Below are 25,582 nucleotides of genomic sequence, written 5' to 3' on the forward strand. Positions count from 1 at the left end.
GCGTGAAATTCCGCTCACGAGCCGAAACAACGAACCGAGAGGGTTGCTTTTCTGTGTCATCGTCGGGAACATTGACTTCTTCAGATGGCTCTAAAAAGGAATATTATTCCAGCTGATGGTTTTCTATTGGGCGTTGTGAAGTCTTTGATCTTTGTTTTTCCAGAACGAAAATGTAGGTCTTTAAAAAACCAAAGTGCATGTATTCGTTCACTTTTATTCGGAACTGTTACGCAACTATCTATCGACTATCGTACATTGATTTTCCTGCCACTTGATGAAAGTTGACGGAAAAGTCATAAGCGAAATTAACTTTCCATGTTCATTAGTAGCAGCTCGTGTGACGCGTCACATGCGGTAGAAATACCGGGAGGCAAGAGCTGCAGAAAAGATGCTTCACCGTCGCAAGAAACGTGAGCACTACGATCGCGTCCTCACGGAGGCGGAGAATTACTTCACCAGGCACGACACGAGGTGTTTCTATAGAACGTTGATTACTAATAAATCGCGGGGTGCCCAGGCATTGGAAGCAACATTTTGAAGTGGTGTTGAACGGTGAGGAAGGTAGGAGAGTCGTCGAGAGGAATAGGATAGAAATTGGGGAGGACGAACAAGCTGTGCACCCACCAACTTTGGACGAGGTGAAGAATGCTTGCAAAGAGCTGAAAAACCACAAATCCGCTGGGAAGGACGGCTTACCGGCCGATTTTTTCAAAGTAGGGAGCGTGCGGCTGTGTAGTGCAATTCACCAGATAACACAGTGCAACAATTTTTTTGCCTTGGCTTCTATGTATGATTTTTTGATGAAGTTTGATGCAAAACCAAATTTCCCCGATTTGAACATATTTGAACTTAAGGGGCAACAATGGCGCCATTTTGAATTTTTTTTCCTCGGAAATTGCTGATGTTTTTTCGACGCCATTTTGTTTTAAAGCCAAATATCAAAATTCTAAGAGTTTTTCCACCTATTAGCATCTTCTTACCCATGTTTAAAAAAACAGATCTAAAATCGGACAAAAACTGAGCTCAAAACGGTGATTCTACGAAAACGGTTATGGCATGGTTTTAGTATATTTCAGTTGAGGAGGCCTTTACGGCTCTCAAAAAGGAAGCTGTGAGTGAGAACCCACTGAATAAAATCACTGTTTGAGTTGTTTTTGAAGGCAGTGTACCTGCGCAGCCCTGCATTTGTGTTGTTCCTACCCGAAAAATGCTGCATTGATTTTGTATATAACTTTTTGACAGTTCCTTGTGCCGAGAAAAAGAAAATTCATGTTGTTCGTTATTTGTCGAGCAGTTGGAAAGGACGAGATACGGAGTACTATGGGGCAACGTGTACCAGAAAAAAAAACGCTAGAGTGAAGAGACGGATTGCGGCAGCGAATGGGGCTTATTACGGATTGCATAGCCAGCTTAGGTCCCGTAGCCTACAGATCCGTACAAGATTTGCGCTCTATAGGATTCTTATCCCCCCGTTGGCACTCCACGGACGTGAATCGTGGACGTGGAAGGAGGCCGATAGACGAGCACTTGGGGTCTTCGAGCGTAGAATCCTGCGATCAATACTCAGTCAGTGGCAAACTAGAAAATAGGGTGTGGCTCAGGCGTATTAATCACGAGTTGTACGAAGTATACAAGCACGCTGATATTGTCAAGCTCAGCTGAAAAACACGCTGATGAAACACGGCAGCAAAGATGATTAGAACAAGATACCTGTCTTCCAGTTTTTTCATACATTTTGCCCCCGACACCCGTACAACGATTAGTGCTGCCATCTGATGACTTAAATGGGCATAAAATTGGTAATTAGCAAAATAAATTTACCGTGCATAATCCGCCAGATGAAAATAAAAACTAGATGGCAGCACCGTATAAGGATATTGAGAATTAGGTGGCCGCACCGAGCAAGGATATTGAAAATTAGATGGCAGAACCATACAAGGATTTTGAAAAAAAAATTGTTTCATCTTTCACCACCTTTCTGTCATCATCAATTTACCAGTATACAAATTAGTTCGACTTTCGTTCACGCGCAGCGACAATCATGTCCGCTGTATACTGCAAGAGTCATGTATCTTGTTCTAGTCATCTTTGACGGCAGGTCACAGTGGTACACGTAGCACGAATGACGGGTGAGCGACTGGCAATGATAATACGTAACAGAGAACCGGATAGAGGCCGAGGCGGATAGGTGCTGTCGACGAGGATGTCAGAGTAGCGGGTGTAAGCGGAGACTCGAGAGGAGCAGCCCAAGACCGAGTTTTGTGAAGGCGTATTCTGGAGTCAGCATAGGATCTCAACCATCTGTCGCCATAAAAGTAATTTGATCAGTTATTCAAGCAATCCAAAAAATATATCAATTTTGAGTGGTAGTGTTGCCAGTTATGTTTTTTCTACATTTGGAAAAATAAATTGCATTTTTGGGTAAATTAGTGTCGCTCCTAGCTAGCTCAGAGAATTTACCACAGGGTCGTTTTATGCTGTCTGTTCGCTTCACCCATACACTCTTAATTGTACCTACCGCGTGGGAGTTATGTTCGATGTAAGCAGACGATGTTTATAGCGAAGGTGTGCCACTCTAGGGTTAACAATGTCGCAATAGGGGAAATGGCTCAAAGACTGCACTAGTCTCAATCTCCGCTCGGACGACCAAAAGGCGAGGACTAAAAGCTCCCTTCTGAGCTCGGTTACCGCGGATCAAGATTGTGGCTAAACACACGCAATGGATAGTAACTTCTGGTATGTATAAAAAGCCATCAGTTCCTATCCTAATACAAAGTTTATTTTCCCTAATCTGGACTAACATGCAACAATTAAACAAAATGGGGGGGTGGTACTTTCGCTTTACTCCTGCCGATGTTGGTGTCCGGTTCCGCTGCTGGTCGTCTCGTCCGTGCCGACTCGAACACCCCGGTATCTCTATACACTAGGGCCGCTGTTGCCGACTGATGATGGTTACTGCCGCCGATGGATGCTGAGGACACGGCTTGATTTCTCTGCTGGCTACCGATGTGATTCTTCCTTTTACGATCGCCAACGCAGGCGTGCAAAACGTTGAACCTGTCCTGGCCAGACCAACCCCTCCGGGTATTTGTTGAGAGCTATGAAAAAAGGCCCACAGTGGGCCTAACAGGCGCGTTAGTACATAATTAAGTTAAGTACACCCCCATGCTGTCCTTGCAAGACCGCCCCCCTTCAATACTAATTTATAATGAACATTAGAATATACCTTTTTTCCCGATGGCTTCAATCTCTCCGTCTTTCGACACTATGCCTACGTGATTCTCCTCTCTATTGCCTAATTTCACCAAAATCACAATTGGACAAATTATCATTACTTCACTTTACTATTAACAACAAACTTACATCAGAAATGACTTTTAACTTTTTCTTCTAACTTTACTTTCTCACTTTAACTTCTAACCTCTAACTGCTATACCTATCCCTCGCATGTGCTTTGGCTATCTCACTCCTTTTCCGAGTCCACTAAACACACGCGCGCACTTCTATTCCTTGTGGTGGTTGAAGATCAAGAGACCGGACTCGTGCCCAAGTCGAGCCTTATAAGCCCCTAACTCTGGCTTGGAGACTAGAATCTCCGACTTTGGCCGAGTTCTGACGTTTCTTTTGCCCCCTTTTTCTTGGCAACCCTTTTCTTATAACATCATCTGCGAACAACCGAATACGTACATCGACGATGTTTTGGAGTCCGTTCACAAATTATTACCAGTACAGATAAGAGTGCATGGATGTGATTCTGACGTTTCTCTCTGAGTGAACTTCAGTTTGGTACACAGTTAGCTCTCAGTTCAGCTCTCTCGCTGTTGCCCAGGTTGGAGAGAACGGTACACTGGGGCAAATGAGCTATGTGGTGGAGCCACGTGCAATATTTTTGGAACCAACCGGTTACATTAGTTTCAAGCAATCTTTTTCTCGAAGTTTTTTGCCGTGGGACTCATCTTTGTTTTCCATACTGAGATGCATTCTGTAAAATTGGAAATGAAACTGGTAAATGTTCCGTCAGATTGCAAACGATAATAACAGCATAACCACATGATGGATAACAATAACCAATATGTTGTTGGATAGATAAAATGTTGGAAAATTTTTTAATTTGATAGTTATCAATAAATTTTCATTGCCGTGGCAAGAATCGCGCCCGCATTATTGATGAAAAGTTTCAAGCACAAATTTAAGCGAACAATCAACAAATCACATGCGAACATTCCTAGCACAGACGTTGTGCAGGACACCAACCGTTCCCTGTATCAATCTCAAAAAAAAAAAAATCTCGACAGATCAATTTATGTTTGCTTTCTTGAACTAATTTGATGTCTCGAAGGTAAAGATCTTTTAAAAAGTTTGCAATAACCCTCTTTCTTAAACAATTTCTATACCTGCTATTAGAGCGTAATAAAAACTGATGTCTTGAAAGAAAACATGGTGGTGAAAGCAACAATACCGTACATGGAGCAGAGCGCCTCAGGTCTCTCGTCGTCTATGACAGCAGCGGTACACAGCTTCGAAATTATTTTCAGAGTAAGAGTATTGGATTTGATTTTCGAGGAAATTTGCGTTAATTCTGGGTAATACGCAATACGAGAAATTCTTGGTGCTTCTTCAACAACAACGATATGGTTGTACCTTGTCAAATAAAAGTTGTTTGCACATAAAAAAATTAAAAAAAAAACACTACAGGCGCATTATCGCCAAGTGTAAACGATACTCTTTCTATTGTTGATAAACATATTTCTAAAAAAATTAAGAGGAGGTGTTACGTAAGTCACTGAACAAACGAATTGATTCTGTCTGCGGATTCTGTAACCTTTCATATCAATTGACATTGTCAGAATAGATATTCATTGAATTTCTTGACTAATTTTACTTAAAAATAATGTATCAGCTAATTTCTAGACATTATGCGTTTGTATCCACAATTGAAAGAAAATAAGGATTTTCATCGAAAAAGGGTACTGTTATCAAAAGGAGGTTGTTTTTTTTTTTAATTTTGATCTTATGTGAGCAATTCCCTAAATTTTGAGCGAGACCTGAAAAGGTCGTTGATGTTGTGTGCACACTTTAGATGGAATGATTCATATATAATAAGAGTACCTGTATAAAAAAATATTTTTGTTGAAAGTCGTGAGGTTCAATCAAAGCATTTTCGAAGGCATCCGAAGTTGTCATTTGATATGGAAACCCCCGTTTTCAAAATCCTCTTCACTACGAAAATGCCATTAAATTTTTTTTTAAACACTTTACGGAAACATCCTATATGCAGATCAGATCAATTTTACTCTCAAAACATTCGAGAGTGGGCCCAAAGCAATATTGTCCCATCGGCTTTACTATCAACCTGACAAAACTTTCACCATCAGCGATATTCAAATGTTAGTTATTTCCAAACGCTGAGAACATCGCACAGCTGTCAAAGTCGACCGGTTAGCGAATGACCGTCGCGCTACTACCGTGTACGGTTTTCGTTGCGTTTAGTCGGGAGAAGCAGCGGAATTTCCACAAAAACCGTTTTATTAATCGGTCTAGCAACTACACGAAACAGTGCGCCAGAGCTTCATCGGTGAACCATTTCCGGAGGGTTCGAAAAGTTGGCAGCTGTTTGCAGTTTGCCTTTTCCGTATGGGGTTTCTTTCTCTCGTACAAATCAAGAGGGACGCGTGCCCATCGCTAGATGAATGTAATAAATTCAAGTCGAAACAGAAAACATGTAAGATTGGTTCGTATGCTCAGTGTGGCTTCCAAAATTAGGTGGTACATGTCGCTTCAACCGAGATTCTGTCCGAATAGTTTCCGAAACCCACTAACCATTTTATGATAAACTAAACTATGATTAACCTTCAATGTTTCTCTTTTTTTTCAGGTACGTTTCTATCAACGATAAAAGCTCTGCCCGACGTATCTGCACAAGCATCATTCGGACAATTCGGACTGCAGTCTGCAATTTTAGTATTTATTTATTAATCTATATATACAATTCTGTGGTCGCTTTCTGTGGTCCTACGCGTTTTAACTTCACTCTATTGCTACTTTTTCTTTTCTCTACGGGTTAGCACATTTGTTTTAAGGTAAAATCTAACGTATGGACTTTGCCGTTTGTAGCTTTTGGTTTGGGGACATTCCACTCAAAACCGTACGTAAGCGATTAACATTCAATAAGTTTGATTTGATATCCGTCACTAGAATGCTTTGTCCCTAAAAGAACAAACGAACGGCTGGTAGCCTGGGTTTGAATCCTTACGCCGAAAATAGGTGTCGGTGGTTACGAGGGAACGTGGACCTCCCATTACCTAACTGGTCTGGGTTCAATTTTAGTTGACAGCGAGAGAGTTTTAAAGGCAAAAAATGTCTGGACTCACGTGAGTGTATTAGTGTTTCAGGCCTCATTGCAATTAGGTTGACGGGAAATATAACATTAAACCCCTAAATCCATTAATTAACGGAAGCAGAAAACATCTTTAATATAACCACCAATGAACAAGAAAACCAGAATGACCGGAGTTGTTATCGATGTAAATCCATCAGTTTTGTGACGCTTGCGAGACTCCATAATTTGGATTGACATTTTGTGGTAAGATGTACTCCACCCTCAGCACAATGTAAATCAATCATCAGTGTAGGTTATTGACACCACAAAAAAAAGAACCCTCAATGCTTCATAAAGTGACTAATTTCATCCATTCGGCTCTCTTAGGGTTAACCAACATAATTGCTCGAATTTTACAAAAAAAAAAAAAAAAACAAATGAAACCAAACCACCCACGCCATGCTTGACATTTTCCCCTCCTAAACCTGGACCGATTCTAGATCGTAATCGCTTAATAATTGTTTTGAAATGGTTGGAAATTGGTTCCCAAACCGCGGGCTATTCGCTCCGGCAGTCTTTGTCATCTTAGTGGGCCCAGGTGCTATACCAGGGAGGCAGCAGCAATCATGTAAAGCCATTTATCTCGCAGCCTAGATAAAAGGCCCACGATAAAGCGATATCTAATAGAGCATGCAACAATCAGGGGGTAATATTTACTCATACGCTTTCAATATTTACCGCTGGCAAATAAACAGAAGTCGCCCATCCAGCGCTAGCAGCTGGTGGGTGGGTTGTGGGATAGGAGGTTGAGGTGAATTGAATGCTTGGCAGAGGAGGACAAAAAGCAATGCCTTTCACAATTAGTACCCACCGCTCACAGGGTCGCAAATGATGCGTTACAAAACCAAATGGTAATGATTAAAGCTTGAAAGCACTGCGCCCAAAAGCGTGTGCATTCGGATTTTGTCGCTCGGGAAATTGCGAAAAGGAATCACTAGAAGAGGATGGGACGGAGGATAGAAAGTCGAACCCACCATTTAATCCGATAGCAGCAGCGTATGGTTTGAGATAGCATATTTATGTAGCCCAGAAGATACAGATATCGAAAGCAGCATATGACAATGACAGGATGCGCTTCGTCCTTCCCCCTATGTCTTCCATGGTGAATGGGAAACCTGGCACAGGGAGAGACGTACAATGCGATCGGGATTCGATCGATTTGATTGGATCAGCTCGTTTCTCCCGGGTGCTCCTTACATGGATGACGCGAGACGAACGGACAGGGCAGAACGTCAAAGAGTGAAATGTGTGTAATACATCAAATCAAAATCAGTTTTGTCATCATCATCATCATTGCCACCACCGTCACCGTTAACCGTTGCGCTTTGGTTTGGTCGGGTCGAGCGTGAGGTGGCTCCTTTCTGACCTAACGTATCGGTCCAGCTCTCGTTACAGAAGCCGTCCTGCAGAGAGAGGCTACACGGTGAGAAATATGATACCTGAACAATTTTCTAGAAGTTGTCCACTTGGTAGATATCATCTTAAAAAGAGTGTGAAATTGTGATTTCAAATAAATTATGGTGCCTTTATCAAAAAGTCGTGCTATATTTTACAGTTATTTCCACTATCAGAACATAATTTTTGTCTGAGAGGTACTAGCAAAATTTAAATATTATGAATACATTTTTACAAAAAAAAAGAAAAGAGAATCAGAATACAGAAAATACCAGTAACATTTGCTAGTTAGTAAGCAAATATTTGCCTTAAAGAAAATATGAAATTTCATCTAAACCCAATTTTATCCAGATTAAATGCAATTCAATCCACATCCATTCTAATACAATTCAATTCACTCCAAGTCCAAATCCTATTTAACCCAAATCATATTAAACCAAAAATCAATCCAGTCCGAATTCAATACAGCTCCAATAGAAAACTTATCCGAATGCATTCCAATAACGGGGATTCGAAGAAATGCATTCGTCTTGACTCCTCATCAAATTTCAATCCATATCTTTTATAAATCTATTATAAAAAAACTAACTTAATTTCTTTCAAATGTCGAAGTGACAAGTAGTTTTTTCAATTTTGGTTTTCAAATACCCAGCTCAATAATTTATAAAATTTGGCTTTCAATCTGGAATCATATATTAATCTAGAACAAAAATCGTAAAAAGTTTGTACATGACTTTAATTTTCCTTTTTTTTTCACATATTTTAGTTTATTCTGATTTGATTTTGGCCTAAACTATTTACAAAGCAATCAATTACGCGTTAATTTGCAAGTTAAAACTTAGTTCTTCCACGTCTACTACACTGTCACAATTCATGACAAAGATGACATAATCAATGAAGAGTCTCATGATTTTTATTTGTTGTCGTCTCGGTGTGTTGTTTAATACCGGATGTATCAGGTTCTCGAAAGATAGCCTTCTTTACTCATAAATAATCCTCAGACTGCATTTTGATCTGGTCGGTCGAATGTGCTTTTGAAATTCAAGGGCATTGGGAATGTAGATCGGCCCAAAAAAGTTTATCGCGCAGTTCTATGTTAATTTTAATTTAACAATATTTTTTCAATGCTGTAAATGCAGAGGACAGAATTTGACCATTGGTATAAAAAGTAACCATCCGATTTCCCTCCGTGTTTGGTTTGCATTATAGACTTCACCCGTCGAGACAGCAGTTTTTACGCCTCGGTTGGCTGTAATTTTAGCATCAGATTACACCAAATAGCTGCCTATTTTGCAGAATCACCTGCCGTTATTGCTACCGTTGGTGCTGCTATTGCCATCCGGGTGCCTAACTGGTATCCTACCTCCAGGTCTATGATCGGTACAAATGTAGAGGTGAGGAAGCAAGGTGAAAGGTGTGTGCGATTGTCCCCAACCATCATTAAATCGGCCTCCTGCTGCTGTACTTTCCGGGTTGGAGTTGAGCCTGGAACGACATCTAGTTTCGTTCCGCTGGTTTCGCCACTGAGGGAAGCTTTGTCAACAATTGATGTTGTTTGCATTGTACCGAAAGTGGCTGAAATGAGTGATTTATAGTGAGAACGATAGTCACGACACCAGTTGTTATGTGTTCAGCTTCAAAGTTATAATTTGATTTGAGTAGAGTTACAATATTTTGCGTTGATTATAAATTTGTAGTGTAGACATTTTTCTAACACTTTTTTCTCCTAGAATATTGCCTAAAGACTATCTCTGAAAATTACTGCTAACCAGCTCTTTCATCTTCCGTCTATCCTTCTAAGTGGATCAAGTTGAGAAAGAAGAGTGTCACATAACGAATCCCCTTTTCTTCTCTTTCTAGCGAGGACTCAGTTTTTTCGAGGTAAGCCAGAACTTTTCAAGCAACATTTTTGTCAACCTTAACTATTGATGAACTTAGGACAGGACCTGTTATTTCGTAGGAATCATCTAATTGGTTATCTGTAACTTCCCACGTTTACGAAAGCTTCAACTGTTCCGAAACATTCAATCCCTACTACACGTACCTTCTTGCCACTAATTCAGTCTATATTTGTACTGAACTTGCACCTTCTGTTAGTCCATAACTACCAAACTTTCACATCGCGTAAATTTATACGCGACCTGTAAGACGGCAGCCAATAAATTCCACCCTCGCCCACTCACCATCCCATCCATCTTCCAACATTTTCTTCACGTTCGCTTCATCAGAGAGATTGCTAGCGAACGAAGAGCCAAATATTTAAATCAGATTGCCAATATATTCCACTTTTGCTCAATGGCGTATACTCATTTCCACACCAACAGGGATGATACTCAGAGCTTGTTGGCTGAATGACTGACTGACTGCCGAAATCAAGCCGTTGGAAACATACGGCTCCGATAATTTTACCCGTCTCCCAGGGGGGTGTCTTCCTGCCCGTCAGGAGCGCGACAGGAGCAAGAAAGAAAGTTTAGGATTTGCCTCGTACTCCTCTTTCCAATGCGTTGCGTCGCAAGTAGATAAAAATTGGTAATACAGCAGGTGAACTGGATTACGAATTATTTATTCATCAAATTTGATTTGCTCTCGCCATTGTAATATATGTGATCTTCGCGTAATTTTTTCACCGGTTGTGATGTTTTTCGGTATCGCTATGTTGTTTCAGGCGGTAGAAGCGTGCTTTTATTAAAATTCTATTAAATAAAGCAAATCTGCTGTGAATTGTGATTTATTTCATTTCCACACAAAATTGTTTTTTCACTCCACTTCCGATTACGCAGTGTTGCTTCTCCGTGATCCGATGGATCCAATTAGTATTGTCTGTCCTATCGGTGGGTCGACGTCTCCCACTGTAATTGTGATCTCGAGTGATTACAATGAATGAGCAATGCGGCAATTAATTTGTTGAAGCACAGTTGAAACCGGAAGCAAGGGCACGTCTGTGTCCGGTGCCGCGGAAGCTATCGGTTACGGCAGGAAACAGTTGAGACGATGTATTTCGCCTTCTTCCGATTGATTCGAAGAAATAAGGGATTGCGCTATCTGGTGGAACGGACCGAAACTGTGCAGATATCGGCTCTCTTAGATAGACTTGAGAGAAAAGATAATATTTCTTAAACGTCTATTGTGCTATGTATTACCTTGGAAGCTTCACTGGTATCGATTATTCCCAATGATGAATGTAATTTGAGCGAGGCAGAATAGATTGGAAGAACACCATCGCAATTATTAAAGTTACTTCTGCAGGCATCTAGCTTGTACTTGTCCTTGTTAGTGTGGCAAAATCGCGATAGTTATTTTCTTTACCTACTGATTGGAGGTATTATTTCTAATTTATTTGATTAGTATATAACACTTGAGAAGCTGCGTAGGTTACAGAGTCCGTTTTGACAAGCGGGTGGTCGTGGGTTAGAATCTTATTTGAATCAGGAAATTTTGTTGTCAAAGGACTTTACCACAGGTTTATTCCCGAACTCCACATCACCAACCTTCGAACTGAATTTTCCACTACCCTTGTCGACTCAACTATTTTTTTTGTATGCCTCATGGGCATTGGGTAAAAGTGCCATTGTGACAGGAATATTTGTCTTTTGTGACTGGCCCCGATTGCTTTACACAGATTACAAGATGCTCGAACTCATTGATGGAGTTAGTTAATAGTAAGACCCAATTCGAAACTACATGTTGCCAATGAGATGCTATTTCTAGCTTTTCCCATGTACTTAGTCCGCCTTTAATAGCGGATGTGGAGGTACCCAGGTCCAATGAACTGCTGAGCAGATCCTGAGCAGTCTTACTAGGTTGTCGGCATGTTCATTTCCTACGATTGCGTAGTGACCGGGTACCCCAAGTAGCATAACTCTGTTGAGGCGGGAAAGTGTCCCTGAGTGTTGCAATGCACTTTCAACTACGCTGGATACACATGTAGCAGACTTTAATGGCGGTAGTGCAGCCGATTTTAGCATGTCTATAGTTGCGATTTAGACATATCGTAGCACGGATGTATATTGCGTATACCTCTGTTCGAAAAACAGTTGGCCACTTACCCAAAGAGATAGTAGCCTTTATATCTGGTCCGTAGATCCCTGATCCAGCCTGGGACCCAATATTTGAGCCATTCGTATAGAAACGGATGGTGCCCGATGAAAGACTCAGCCCTCCATTGTTCCACATTGAGCGATCTGTGTCAAGCATACTATATGGTACGTCCATGTTTGGCTTCGCTTCCATTCTGCCCGAGCCTGTTGTTACTAAAGGTCCTGTTACTCCTTCAGGATTCTCAGATGACCCGTTAGGTCACCTTCGACCATCGTTGTATTTATTCGCAGCCTTAGTGTGCCAAGCTCTGCCTCCTTCCTCACATGGAATGTAGAGGCAGTGAGCTGAGCTCGGCTTCCATGGCGGCAGTCGGCGTTGTGCGCAGGGCACTGGTTACCTTGGGCCACCATACGAAGGCTGCGTAGCTTATACGTGTCCGAGCAATGGTGATGTAAGACCAGAGCGCTGATTGTTTTTTAGCCCCCAGGTCTTGCCAAACAGTGTACTGCAAGCCCAGATAGCGTAGTCGAGTTGAGCAGTCCAGTTCAGCTTCTTGTCCAGAATGATTCTGGGATATTTAGTCTTGTTGTTGAAGCTCGGTCTTCCCATTTATTAGCGGAGGAGTGATTGAATGCATCCTTCGCTTGGTGATATACCTTTCACCACTGTTTTGACGGGGTTAATGTTCAGCCCTTCTTCTGAGCACCACTCAGAGATGGTGCTAAGAGCTGTTTGCATACGACTAGATAGAGTCGCGTCACATTTTCCTCGAACGACAAGGACTATGTCATCCGCATAAGGCATAACCAATGACTTCGTAGCCTAGCTGCGGTAGCTTGGTTAGGAGAACGTCTACCACCACTGACCTTAGCAGTGGAGAGAGAACTCCTCCCTGAGGACACCCTTTCAATGCCTCTTCTGCAGCTATGATCTTCCTCCTCGAAAGCATTACTTGGATCCAGTTCATTGTAGTATTGTCGACTACTTTATTTTGCAGAACCGTGTAAATTGATTTAAAGGATGTGTTATCGAAAGCTCCCTCAATATCAAGAAAAGCGCAGACCGCTGTCTATTTATATTTCAGTGACTTCTCGATTTTTGTCACTAGGCAATGCACAGCGGTTTTAGGAGTTTTACCTTGTTGATAAGCATATTGATTGATGCTTTTTGCGTTGATACGCATATTGAAATACGGCACCTTTTTATTGGAGGAAGTGCCGGCTGATGTACCTCCTACTGATTTCGCCCGCTACCGCACAAAGGCAGCTTTTTATTGGGGGAGCCGCTGCACTAGCTGTGGCCTTGCTACTATCAATGCTGATACCCTGATCTACCCCTGATTTACTGACGAAGTTTTTACGAACGGATCTGATTGTGTTGTAAAATTTTATTCATATTTTATATTAGATCTTTTTTAATATGTAATGTAATAACAAAAACTACTGTGTTCTTCACGGTGGTGATGATGGATTTTTTCCTTTATGTTGTAGTAGCTTTAAAAAATAATAGAAAGTGACTACATAAGTTTGAGGCTCGCAGGCGGAATTCAGATATAAGTGGATTCTTTAACAATGCTTAGAGAAAAATTTAATTTCTTTAACAATGCTTAGAGAAAAATCATGGTTAGTCTGGCTGAAGGTCACGAATACCCTTTGGCTGAAGGTTATGTGCTAGTTTTGTATAGTAGTGTTTGATGAATCGTCCAGCTCAAACCTTTGTAGGGGTATGTGGCGGGACTATCATCATCACCCGCTGCTACTGCTGTACCCTGCTACTGCTGCTAAGTAAGTACTGTCATAGTCACTGTCCAGAACTAATATCGATAAGCTTAGGCTGAAGCAGGCTCTTAAAAACAATATCGCACGCTTACCCTGGGGGCTAATAGCGGTCTCGATCAACTAGATTAGTTGAGAGAATTCGTTATCGATAGGCAGGCTCTTGTATAGTCCAAATAGTACTTCTCCATTTACTACGTTAAAATTCTGTCGACCATGCTTGGGATTGTAAGCACTAAGCGACCAATCAGAGGTCGAATTTTGCGTTTTAACAAGGATTGTCAATTTTCAGTAGTAAAATAGTTCGAAGAATCAGATTAAAATTTTCTGCATTGGGACGGATGCATAGAAGATTTCCCAATCGTTTGCAAGAAAGAAGGAAATCCATTGAAAACAAATCGACTTATTTGAAATTGAAGATATTTTTACTTTATCCGATTTTAGATTTTTATTTCACATCCCTATATGGCCGAACTTTCTGAGAGATGTAGTTTTTCGTGAAAAAATTAGTCCCTCTTACATCCGAACTTACATTCGAAAAATAGTAACCTGTAGATTATTCAAAGTATTACCCATCACTAACTACAACAGAGCTCAGATACCGTTTATTTTCTGACAGAGCTCAGATACCGTCACGATAAATCTGTTCATCTTTCATGGTTTTCCGATTCGATCTGATTTGTTTTTCGATGTTTACATATGAAAAGAGCTGCGGATCAGCCAGACCATGTGTCATTTAACAGAGCGAGTAGTAATCGGGCGTCGCAATGTCTTGGGCATATGACGGGTGAGGTAATACTTCCCATTTAAGTTTTTTTATATAAGTTACATCGACATTGGCAATATGAGGCTTATCGTTGTCATGCAGTAGAATCCATTTTTCGGTTCGGTTCGGTTTCTATTCTTTTTTTTTCAAACTTAGTTTTTTTAATCATTCCCAAAGCACGCAATTGCTTGGAAAATGGCTTGGCGGGTAACTCCTAACACCGAAGCAAGCTGTTTCTGCGTTGAGCATAGTTCCTCATCAAAGGTGTTTTTGGTTTACTAATTTTTGGTTTGCTGTAACTGTTGATAATCATTCGATATTGATACCTGTGATATCATATTGATATCTGTGTTACAAAAAAAAATAGTTGAATTTGCCCTTAAGTTTTCATATTGTGAATAAACAAAACTGTCCAATGACAGACTTGTGGATTAGATGGACCCCAAAATTTTGGGAATTTAAACATTACACAACAAAGTTTCTCAGTAACGTTCAAATGTTGTAACGTTGATCGAATATAACTTCCGCAGTGGAAGTTACGCGCTAGCAACAGATCCATTTCATTCGTAATGGACATCATTTGTATCCAGTTTTCGTAGCGTTTCTTTGTTTTCTTTTTCTCTTATTACGACACCGGAGTTCCGAACGACATTCAAGAAAAGTCGGTCCAGTTAACCGCGATGGCTCTGACGGTGGCCAACGTAGCAGCAAAAGTAAAGCTACTACAACGATATCCAACCCATTAGGGGAGTCATTTCTCTCGCCATCTGTCAACGGAGACAACGCGCGGCACTACCGTTCCATTGTCCTACCAATCGCTCTAGCTGGTTGCATGTGGCAGTAGTGGAGTGCTTCTCCTGGTTGCTTCTAGGGTTACCATTTTCCATATCAATTAAGATGAAAAATTATAGTGGGACTGGCTGTCAAATCAAACCCGCTCCCTGTGGTGGCGCTGCGGGTGCTTCGAAGATAAATCGAAAATAATGAAGATGCAACTTTACGGCACCGGTGTCCGAAAACAAACTATTCTACTGCCAGTTCTGAATAATGACGAAAGGTATAGGTAATCGATTTTTGGTTGCGGAAAATGAATCTCATATTTTCCAGTAATTTATCTTTCTCTGAAAGGTAATGGTTCGTTCACTTTTCAATGAGTTGACAAAAACCACATATAAAAAATATTTGAAATTTCCGTTCATCTGCTATATCGATATGGGAATCAGCATCGTACAGTTCAAAGCTGTCTCATGGCTGTATGGCTGTCTCATGTTTTTCTAAGATTACATTCCTTTTTGGCACGAAGTTGAAGCAGCAAACAGAAAAGGAATGTCTTTCGAGTTATAACTAACCTAAAGGAAAATTATCGAAGCATAAGCCCAACAAAGATATTAATGTGTTGCTTGCATAGTAATAGATCTAGCAGACACTAAAGTATCATGGTGCATTAAATTTCTGGTGTCGTTCGTTTAGTTATTACATACTGCTCGTAGAGCTTCGCTCTAAATTTTTACAGTTTCAGGTGCTCAGCTCAACCTCCACACGTTTTTTTTGTAGAAAGAGGGTTGATCCGTAAAAAAGGCTCCGATATGTGCCGATATGTTCCATTTCCGTCTTGTCTAACTTCTCGCGAAAGTATGCAAAACATTGCCATCGATGCTGCCACAAAACCCGCTTGCTTGTAAAGAACGGGAACGAAAAAGCAATATCACAATTCAAACATTTGTTTGATGGAAAAGTTGTGTGCCTTACCTTTCCTTTCGAGCCTTGTCCGAATCCCGACTCAGCACACATTCCTACCTGCCTCACCTGTCAGGTCTGAGTAGCTTCCGAATCGTCGGTATCATCAGGCACCTATGTGTGCCATGAGATTTGAAACTCGAAGCCGGCGCCGACGAAAGAAGATATCATTTGCCTCAAAAGAAAGGTGGCCCCGACGGCAGATTCGACAAAAGACAAGCCTTTTTGCTACGATGCCGGAAAAGCGAGAAGCGACGGAAATTCTACTTGACAGAGGCTTCCAACTTGCTAGCTATGTGCAATGTACACAATAGCGCATTCAGCTGGAAAACGGAACTTACTAGCGGAACCACTGATCCTGCTAGCGGGATCGATCGCAACGCTGCCGTTCGTGAAGAGGTATTTCAGATAAACGAAATCAATTTTTGCAAATATTATTGATATGATCCTCATCAAAGGAACACCCGTCCTCTGTCTCTCTCTTTCTCTCTGTTCCATCCATATAAATCCCTCGCTTTCGCTCGAAGATTCGTTTGACATTTTTTCTCGTTTTATTTCGAAGTATCCCCAAATAATGGGATCAAAATCTGCATACCCGGCTCTAGTGTGCCCTATATCCTTCAAGCCCAAGCAAATATTTCCTCTGCAAAGTGTTATTTTTATTTTATTGCCTGTATTTTAACCAGTGAAACAATAACTGTTACATCTTCTCCCTTCTCCCTAGAATGTGCACGACAGTCGAAACCTTCTACAGTGAAGACATTTTTCCCAAGGTACACATATGAATATGCGTAAATTGTATACCGAATCCTCCTTCCAGCCCAATCGGTCTCCATCTACCAGTATATCTCTTTCATTTGCCCTAGCACAAGTAAGCGAGAATATTCAATAAGTATTCGCGCGTGGCAGCACAGTAGAAATGCTTTTACTCCAGCCACTGTTGCTGTTGCCATTTGCTGCTGCGTAATGTCGCCCATGGAAATGCGAGAAAGGATTTGTTGTTCTTCGTTAAGAATTCGGTGATACCTGACACGGTCGGTCCCATTTCTCGACAAATTTGATAGCACAAGTGGGGGTATAAGCTGCTCGACCCGATCGTTGGCTTCACCTCTACCGAGAGGAGTGTTTTCTTGTCTACAGAATAATGCTGGTCTCTTGTCGTTGCCAATTAAGTGCGAGCGGAAAACACTCAGCTATTCGGTGCAACGATGCTGCAAAGAATGTTCGTATACATACAGATGCAGATTGAAGGTGTTTAATATTTAACACATGCCATTATCAGAGCAGTATGTCGTTCGCGCATGAAATATTTAATAACAAAAAATACTTCAATCGCTATGTTCGTTCGATATTCGAGAGGGCCAGGTTGCCGAATTACAATCGCATGCGAACGCACTTTTTGATTTAACGCAAATCCCGAGATGAGCTGATAACTTTTATTTATTTATGTTTTTACGCTCACTACCTTCATGTTTGCTTTTATCTGTCTTAAAGGAATAATCCATTCTCAGAATTTTATCAATTTTAGATTTTTCAAATGCACCCCCAACTACACCGTCTACAACCGAAACAGCCATTAGTATTAATTGTCGTAAAATTTAGTTACACTGGTTTCAATGACGTAAAACCTAATGCACACGAATAAAACCAGTAGAATCATAGTTGAATGCAAAATATTTTGAACAAACTTAATGTCTTTTTTTGTTAATGATTCAATAATGGATTCCGTTCAATGACCCAATCCATAAACGTACATCGATTAGTAATTATTTTTATTAATTTAATCAGTACTCAAAATATCAACATTGATTCCGCCGCCTTTGAAAATGCGCTTAAGCATCAATTGCGTTAGGGCCAAAACACATCGGTTATCTAGGTTTCAAACTTAATCAGAAGTTGCGCTAATTTCGCACACCGCATTGATATGGTTCCGTACCCTCAAGCTTTTGCGTGTACCGAACAGGAAAACTGAGCGACAAGAAATACTCAAACTTATCAGAGAATAAGAATGTTATGAACACATCTAAATATTTAAAAATGAAGCTCTGTCTGATCCATATAGGCTTGGAAACTACTGAACTGGAAATTTGGCATGCGGATGTTTTTAGAGATAAATATTATGTCCATAATGGTTTGACACTCCTCCCACTTCTGGAAGGGAGGGGTTCGATACAAATGAAACACAAACTTCTGCACATTTTGAGAAATAATCAAGTAAATGTAACCAAATTTGATATGTTGAGGTTTAATGTTGAGGCAAGAATAATTTTCTTGGAGGTTTGACATCCCTCCCTCTTCTGGAAGAGAGGGCTCTCATACAAATGAATCTGAAATTTTTCCACAAGTCAAGAACTAATCAAGTAAATGGAACCAAATTTGGCATGTGGAGGTTTTTGGGAGTAAACAATATTTTCATGGTGGTTCGACACCCCTACCACTTCTGGGTAGGAGGGCTACAAATACAAATTGAACAGATATTTCAACCAGGTTTTCCAGAAAACAGCCTAAAATGATCGGGTCGATGCACAGGACCCAAAACTCGACTCCAGACGCCATTTTTAATTTAAAATGAAAACTTCTGCACGGTGCCCCGCTGGACCATTATTATGAAAAAAATTGTCCATCAAATCCAAGCATGAGGGTCAATTCTTGAGGTCATTTTACACCTCTGGTTAAAATTTAAAAAAAAATCTACCGACCGGATCTTGAGAAATCTCGATTTCAGGGTGTTAGGTAGTTAATGAATTTCAAAATAATCCGTATTCGATTTATGCAATTTCATCGAAATTCATCCAAAAACTTGCCCAAATCATTTTATGCCAAAATATACTTGTTGGTGTTGCTACAATTATGATAATTCACCACTGACTTAACTCTCCAAATTGAGTTAAGTGTGTTATTTGTATGGCTTAGTGGCTCTAGTTTAATAAGATGGCGACTTCCGGTTTCTGGTAAACAGCCGAAAATGACCAAATAACACCCAATATGAGTGTTTTCTAAACCAAAATGACGCTCAAGGGCCAAAAATTTTCTCCAAATGCCATTTTGAAATCCAAGATGGCGACTTCCAGTTTCTGAAAAATAACCTAAAGTGATCAAATACCATTCAATATGAGTATCTCTGGAACCAGAATGATGCAAGGAGCTAAAAATTGATCTCAGACACAATTTTGAATTTTAAGATGGTAACTTCCGGGAACCAGCAGAAAATGACCCAATACTACTCAATATGGATATTTCTGTAATAGAGATGATGCAGAGAAGTATTAACCCTGGACCCCGTTTTGAATTCAAAGATGACTTTCAGTTTCTGGAAAACAACCAAAATGACCGAATACCATCCAATATGGATATTTTCAGAATAGAGGTGATGTACAAAAGCCAAAAGTCGAGGATGTTGTCATTCCGATAAAACCAATCATTTCGCGATTTGTCTTTTGACTCTGATCATATCCTATGGCCGATGCGTCGTGCATTTGCAGATTTTAAACAAATCGCATAGAATCAATTGAAAAAAATCAAATGAATTTAGAATGTTTTAAATTGACGCTTAGAGGCCAGAAATTGACTCCATGGCAATTTAAAATCCAAGATGACAACTTACTGTTTCTGGAAAACAGCTGAAAATGACTGGATTCCACCCAGTATGAATACTATCAGAATGGAAGTGATGTACAGCCAAATAGCGAGGATGTTCAGTTTCGATAAAAACAATCATATCAAACGATTTGTCTTTTAAGTTTAAACGTATCCAATATCCAATTCGTCTTGCATTTACAGACTATAAACAAACCGCAAAGTCAGTCTTTGGATGTATGTGGAATCATTTAAAAATGCTTAATATTAGCTAAATTAAAAAAAATGAGCGGGACGAAGGTTGCCGGGTTAAGTAGTTTTAATTAAAGAGTCACAAAAAAAAAATGCAAAAATGAAATATACTAATTTTTAGTGTCAATTTATAACAAAAAATTATCTAAAGCGAAAAGGCCAACAGTAGTACAATACTGAATTGATTAAATTGATACTGAATACTGAAAACGAGGTAAAAACGATAAAAACAAATCGTTTTCAAATCATCAGAAGTCATCATTTGTGATTGGTCACACAAACTCATTGATTACTAATATTTATTATAAATATCTAAGCTTCTAACAAACATTTTAATTATTGATTTGATCTACAAAACATACACAACGTCGTTTTATGAGGCGGTTTAAAAAAATGCACTAAATTGACACCTTCCAATTTGTCATGGCATTAACGAACTGTCATATATTTTATATTTTTATCATTTTGTTTAAGATGAAATTGAAAACTTCAAAAAGATAAAATTGATTTTTAAAACGCAGATAATAATGAATCACGGTCAGAACAATGAAATTGAAACTAAATCCAGAAAAGCCAATGTTGTAATATTTTTTTTAAACCTGCAAAATTGCCATTTTGATGTGTCTGGTTGAAAACTGTTCATCTGGAGATATATAAACCAAAATGAAGAAATGGTAATAAACATGGTTTTACCATGCATATTAATTAGCTAGTCATCTGCCATCCATGTGCTCTTTTTTTTATTCTCACCAACTCACCGCAAAGGTCATCGAAAGTTACCCTACGACATGGGAATAATACCTGTGGGCGAATTTCCTGGAAAACCGACTGTTTTCACTTTTCCATGGCTGCTAGCATTCAAAACCACTTCGTTAAAAGATAAAACACAGCACCCAGTTACCTCCATCCTGTGTGTATTCGGTCATTCATCGTCCGGCTGGTCGGACCCAGAATTAACTTTCTCTCGCAGGGTATTAAAATTTAATCAACTATGTAATTTCACCAAACAAACACATCCCACAATTCAGCATAGTGAACCTACATTCGTCGAGGTTTACGGTTATCGTTTTATTGTCGCGCCCCACCACTCCTCGCTCTAGGATACTAGAAAAAAAAACTGAAAAGTTTTTCTCCTGCTTCACCTCTGTCGCCTTTCGGCTGTTCCATCGTCATGCACTGTATATGAAGTGAAAATATTTTTTTTCTCTCACCTCAACAGTGATGGCAAAAACTCAGGAAAAAAACCCTTCCCTGTTGTTGCTTAAGCTTTGTCTGCTAAACCTCCCCCTTTCCTGGGAAGCCGGATCCTGTTTGTTCAGGTCCCACAATGAGCTCTGCTGTGACCGACCGGGGCCCTGGTATTCATGTGTGATCCAAACTGGACCGAAGCACTGTAAAATTGGAAGGCAAATAAAAGCTGAAAGAAAATTATGTGTCTCGCACATATAGAGAACCCCATAGAGATGAAGGAGAGCGTTATCCTATATCATTGTTGCTGCCGCAGAGAAGGATAATAAAAATTTGCTATTTGGGAAACCCTGGGCAACCGGGCTACACATACAGGCATGGTAAGGCACGTGTTGACTACCGGACTGTTTTTCCCGGGGCCCTACAAAGAGTTAAGGATTTAATGTGTCATTTTGAATTTGTATGTCCGAATCCCTCAAAGCCCCTACTGAGCTAGATGATGCACCGGAAGAAAAGCGAAGCGGAATATGTTTGCCAGCTTCACAAGTCGATGGGCTAGTAGTGATGATGGAATATTTTCCGGTGGAGTGTTTTTTGTCTCACTCGTATAGCATCCTGACGCACATTCTGACACTTGAAACAAAAAAACACACGACCCAGTACAATGTGTCTCTCTCTCTCTTTCATGATGGTGACTCATCACCTTGATGTTTGAACAAGGTGTGCGGTGAAGGTTGCGGACTCCAGGACGGCGCAGAAAGTAAGCTTGAAAAAATAACGCTACACTTTTTCCCGTACCACGAACCTTGTGCGCTCATATTTGCAAAGAAGCAGGGCCTTCGGCGAAGCAGTACGGCAATATGATAGGAAAGTTGAAACAAAGGCAGAAGGGCCAAAGCCGAAAAAAGCGGAGCGGAGAATTCAACTGAGTGATGATAAAATGTTAATGCCGGAACAACAAAGGCACTAATTCGGACTACATCCCGCATCTAGAGGATACCCACGTGCTCCTAGCGTTGGTGATGTATGACACCGAGGGGTGCTTTGATAGTTTTTGTTGCAAAACATCATCTATTAGTTTGCGTCATATCTATGCTTTTTTGATTGTTCTAACATCTAGTGGCGGCTTTTAAATGAACTAATAACTTTATAGTTTCGATTCGATGAACCCTTTGTCCGAGAAAAAAACCATCAACCATCCCTTTATTTGAAACGAAACTTAGTTTCTCGGCCACTTTTCTGTGAGAAAGAACGAAATCCGCTTCACTCGAAGCTCCCTGAGGTCTGAGGCAGGAAGAGGCCGGCCGATGAGGGAAACAACCTGATGCGAATCGATGTAGCGCCGTCCCTAACGTCGTCGTTTATTCGGTGTTTCATGATCCAATGTATGGTGGATGGATGGACTCAGAGAAAGGGGACAGAAATCCCCATCCGTTCAAGGGCTCAGTCAGATAAGATGATTTTGAAGTTCTACATTTTCCTTTCCGTTTAAGCGATTATTATTTCATATAGAGCACATATGCACTTTTGAGCTCTCTGACGGGGGCGCTCTATTCGTTCCAGGTCGTCGTCACCGTCGACATTGGTGATGACTGGTTCGTATTTGTGCTTCATCGACCATACCTGGGGACTAATGGATGCCTGCTACTGAAGCTGTAAGAGAATCCTTTTCGGTTTATGAAAAGGGTGCCACTTTCGGCGCAGAATATCTTCGCAACGGTTAGTGTTTTTTTTTTGCTACCTTTTGATGAACCTGAAAAAGCCGTCTAACCGACCCGTAGCAGATAAAGGCTGTGAATTAATCCATCACAGCGAAACAGATTGAAGGGCTACAGGATCAGACATTAAAATTCGACCGTGACGAGCGATGATTCTCCGGTGAGCGTGCGGAACTTGACGGGTAGAGTGCTCAGTTAATCGCAGTCGCTTTTATTGGTCTTCATGGTTGGTTTAGTTTGGTTAGAAACACTTCGGTAGATAAGGGCAAATTTTTAAACGAAGAAAAGTAAATTATATTTATTCAAAACTTCACTCCATATTTAGAAGTGCTTGCCATGCTAACTAAGTAGCGTAATTTAAAAATTACTAAGGCAACATTATTTACAACTTTTGACACTACCAATCTGCTGCATAGCTACCAAAACATAAAAACGTCGGTTTTTTTATCATGTTATTATTTTTTTATTTATTTTTTACTGTAATAAAATTGCAAGTGAAAAACGATGACAAAAGTTTTTGGGACCAAACACAGCGCGAAACAAGACGGTGTCTATAAGTCTGGAATTTCTAATTTCTGTATTCTTTTTTATAGTTACTTCTTTCAACCTTTAAAAGGCTTGTTTGAATTTATTGTCAAGGATATCTTTTCAATGTCTTGTGGGAATTTTGAGTTCAATTTTGGATTATTGTTTTATTGTTTAATTTAAGACATTTTATATCAACATATGATTCTGTAATATTTTTCTAGCGATTAGATTCAGCTCATTTTTACCATTGCTGAAAGAAACATAAATTTGATTTTTAAGATAAATTTCTAGGCTATGCTGCTTATTTTCTCCGTCACATGGAGGGTGTTTTTGGTTGGTCGAAAGCCTGTTTTCAATTAATTTTTTGTTGCTACCGATCTTAGGAAGTACTAGGAAATGGAGGGGAATTGATTACTTTTTACAATATTCTCCTACAGCTATACATACTGTATACTGAAAAATATATCGATTACTTCATAAAATCAACCCTAGAATTCTCTGACGTTCTATGCGATTATTAGGAGTGGAATTAATCACCGATGAAATCCATCATTCTATTGAAAAAGTGCAATTATTCGATGTGTCCATGGCAAATGATAGTCCTCGAGCTAAAAAATATGAATCACAACACAACAAAATAACGATATTTAAGACTAAAATCTATTCAATTTGGCTCACGAGCAAAATTGAGCAAAACTTCTCCAAATAGCCTGAAAATATGCAAAAATTTAAACGACAATTTTAGATTTGAGTAAACTGAGTATTTTCCACGGGTGGGAAATTTTCTTAAACTCAAGAGTCATTTTCTAGAAACGCGGTATATATTTTGGTATAGGCTTTCATTTCATAGCATTCATGAATTGTAGCTCAGAAACCTCTAGTTGTATAGAAAAACTGCCTGAGAATGAATTGTAGAAAATTGTGGGTGCTACCTTGTTAAAATATACACTATGAAAAAAAGTTTTTGACGTGGGACTACGTCTTCGTTTACTATACTGAGGTGCATTCTGTAAAACTGGAAATGAAACTGGCAAATGTTGCGTCAGATTGCGGACGTTAATAACAGTATAACCACATGATGGATAACAATAACCAATATGTTGTTGGATAGATAAAATGTAGAACAATTTTGTAATATGCTAGTTATCACTCTAATTTCATTATTTACGCGATACTGAACACGAAAAATTTAAGCGAACAATGAACCAATTACATGCAAGCATTCCTAGCACAGACGACGTGAATGGACACCAACCATTCCCTGGAATATTCTCTGTATCATTATCGAAAAACCTAAGTTAATCCACCTAGCGGTCAGACCCAGCCTTTCTCATTCAAACTTTTATTTGTAAAAATAGATTTACAAGAACGCTTCAATCCAAGAAATGTATATTCACTCTTTAGGTTCTGAAATATTGATGTTGTAATCTATACATATAAAAATGCAGTCCGGTCTGCCATTCTGATCCATATAGGCTCGAAAACTACCGAACCGATCGACGTGAAAATTTGTATGTAGGGGTTTTTGGTTCCGATAAAGGTTCCTATGATAGCTTGAAACCCCTCCCTCTTCTGGGAAGGAGGGGTCCAATACAAATGAAACATGCATTTCTGCACAACTCAAGAACAAACCAAGCAAGTGAAACCGAATTTGGCATGTGGATGTTTTAAAGGGTAATAAATATGTCCATAATGGTTCGACGCCCCTCCCTCTTATGGAAGCACATGTTTCTGCACAAATTTCTGCACATCTCGCGAACTAATCAACTAAATGGAACCATATTTGGCAGGTAAATTTTAGTGGTAACAAATATGTTCCATAATCGACCTCAGGCAGCATTTTGGATTGTAAGATAGCAACTTCCGGTTTCTGGAAAACAGCCAAAATTGGACGATTTCCACCCAATATAATAATATCCGGATAAAAAAAGATACACAGGAGCTATATTTGACCACAGATACCATTTTGAATTCTAAGATGGCGACTTTCGGTTTCGGAAAAACAGCGGCAAACGACCAAATACCACCCAATATGGGTATTTTCGGAATCGTAATGATGCACTGGAGCCACAAATCGACTTCAGACACCATTATGAATTGTAGGATGGCAACTTGTGGTTTCTGGAAAACAGCCAAAAATGGCCGATTTCCGTCTAACATGACTATCTCCGGATCTAGAATGATACACAGCAGCTGAAATCGACCAAAGACCCCATTTTGGATTCTAGGT

The 25,582-nt window shown here is 40.0% G+C and overlaps 1 protein-coding gene and 1 long non-coding RNA gene across 12 annotated transcripts in view; one reads left to right on the top strand and one right to left on the bottom strand.

The window, feature by feature from the left end:
* Positions 1-25,582, top strand: part of LOC129727911 (polypyrimidine tract-binding protein 2) — a 594,233-nt gene that overhangs the window by 314,598 nt on the left and 254,053 nt on the right. For 8 of the 11 annotated variants that reach the window (XM_055686193.1, XM_055686216.1, XM_055686226.1 and 5 more), the window contains one exon: positions 9,635-9,655. The exons of the other annotated variants lie outside the window; for them this stretch is intronic. In XM_055686193.1, coding sequence (XP_055542168.1) covers positions 9,635-9,655 — 21 coding nt within the window. The remainder of the gene's footprint in view (positions 1-9,634; positions 9,656-25,582) is intronic. 11 annotated transcript variants of the gene reach the window in all.
* The window catches only part of LOC129728001 (uncharacterized), a 36,813-nt gene continuing 14,067 nt past the window's right edge, over positions 2,837-25,582 (bottom strand). Inside the window, exons 2-4 of the long non-coding RNA XR_008728608.1 lie at positions 3,364-3,982; positions 3,227-3,295; positions 2,837-3,123 (exon numbers count right to left, since the gene is read on the bottom strand). This is a non-coding gene — a long non-coding RNA (uncharacterized LOC129728001). The remainder of the gene's footprint in view (positions 3,124-3,226; positions 3,296-3,363; positions 3,983-25,582) is intronic.

This window comes from Wyeomyia smithii, chromosome 1 (assembly GCF_029784165.1).
Source record: "Wyeomyia smithii strain HCP4-BCI-WySm-NY-G18 chromosome 1, ASM2978416v1, whole genome shotgun sequence".
In the NCBI taxonomy this organism is placed as follows: domain Eukaryota; kingdom Metazoa; phylum Arthropoda; class Insecta; order Diptera; family Culicidae; genus Wyeomyia; species Wyeomyia smithii.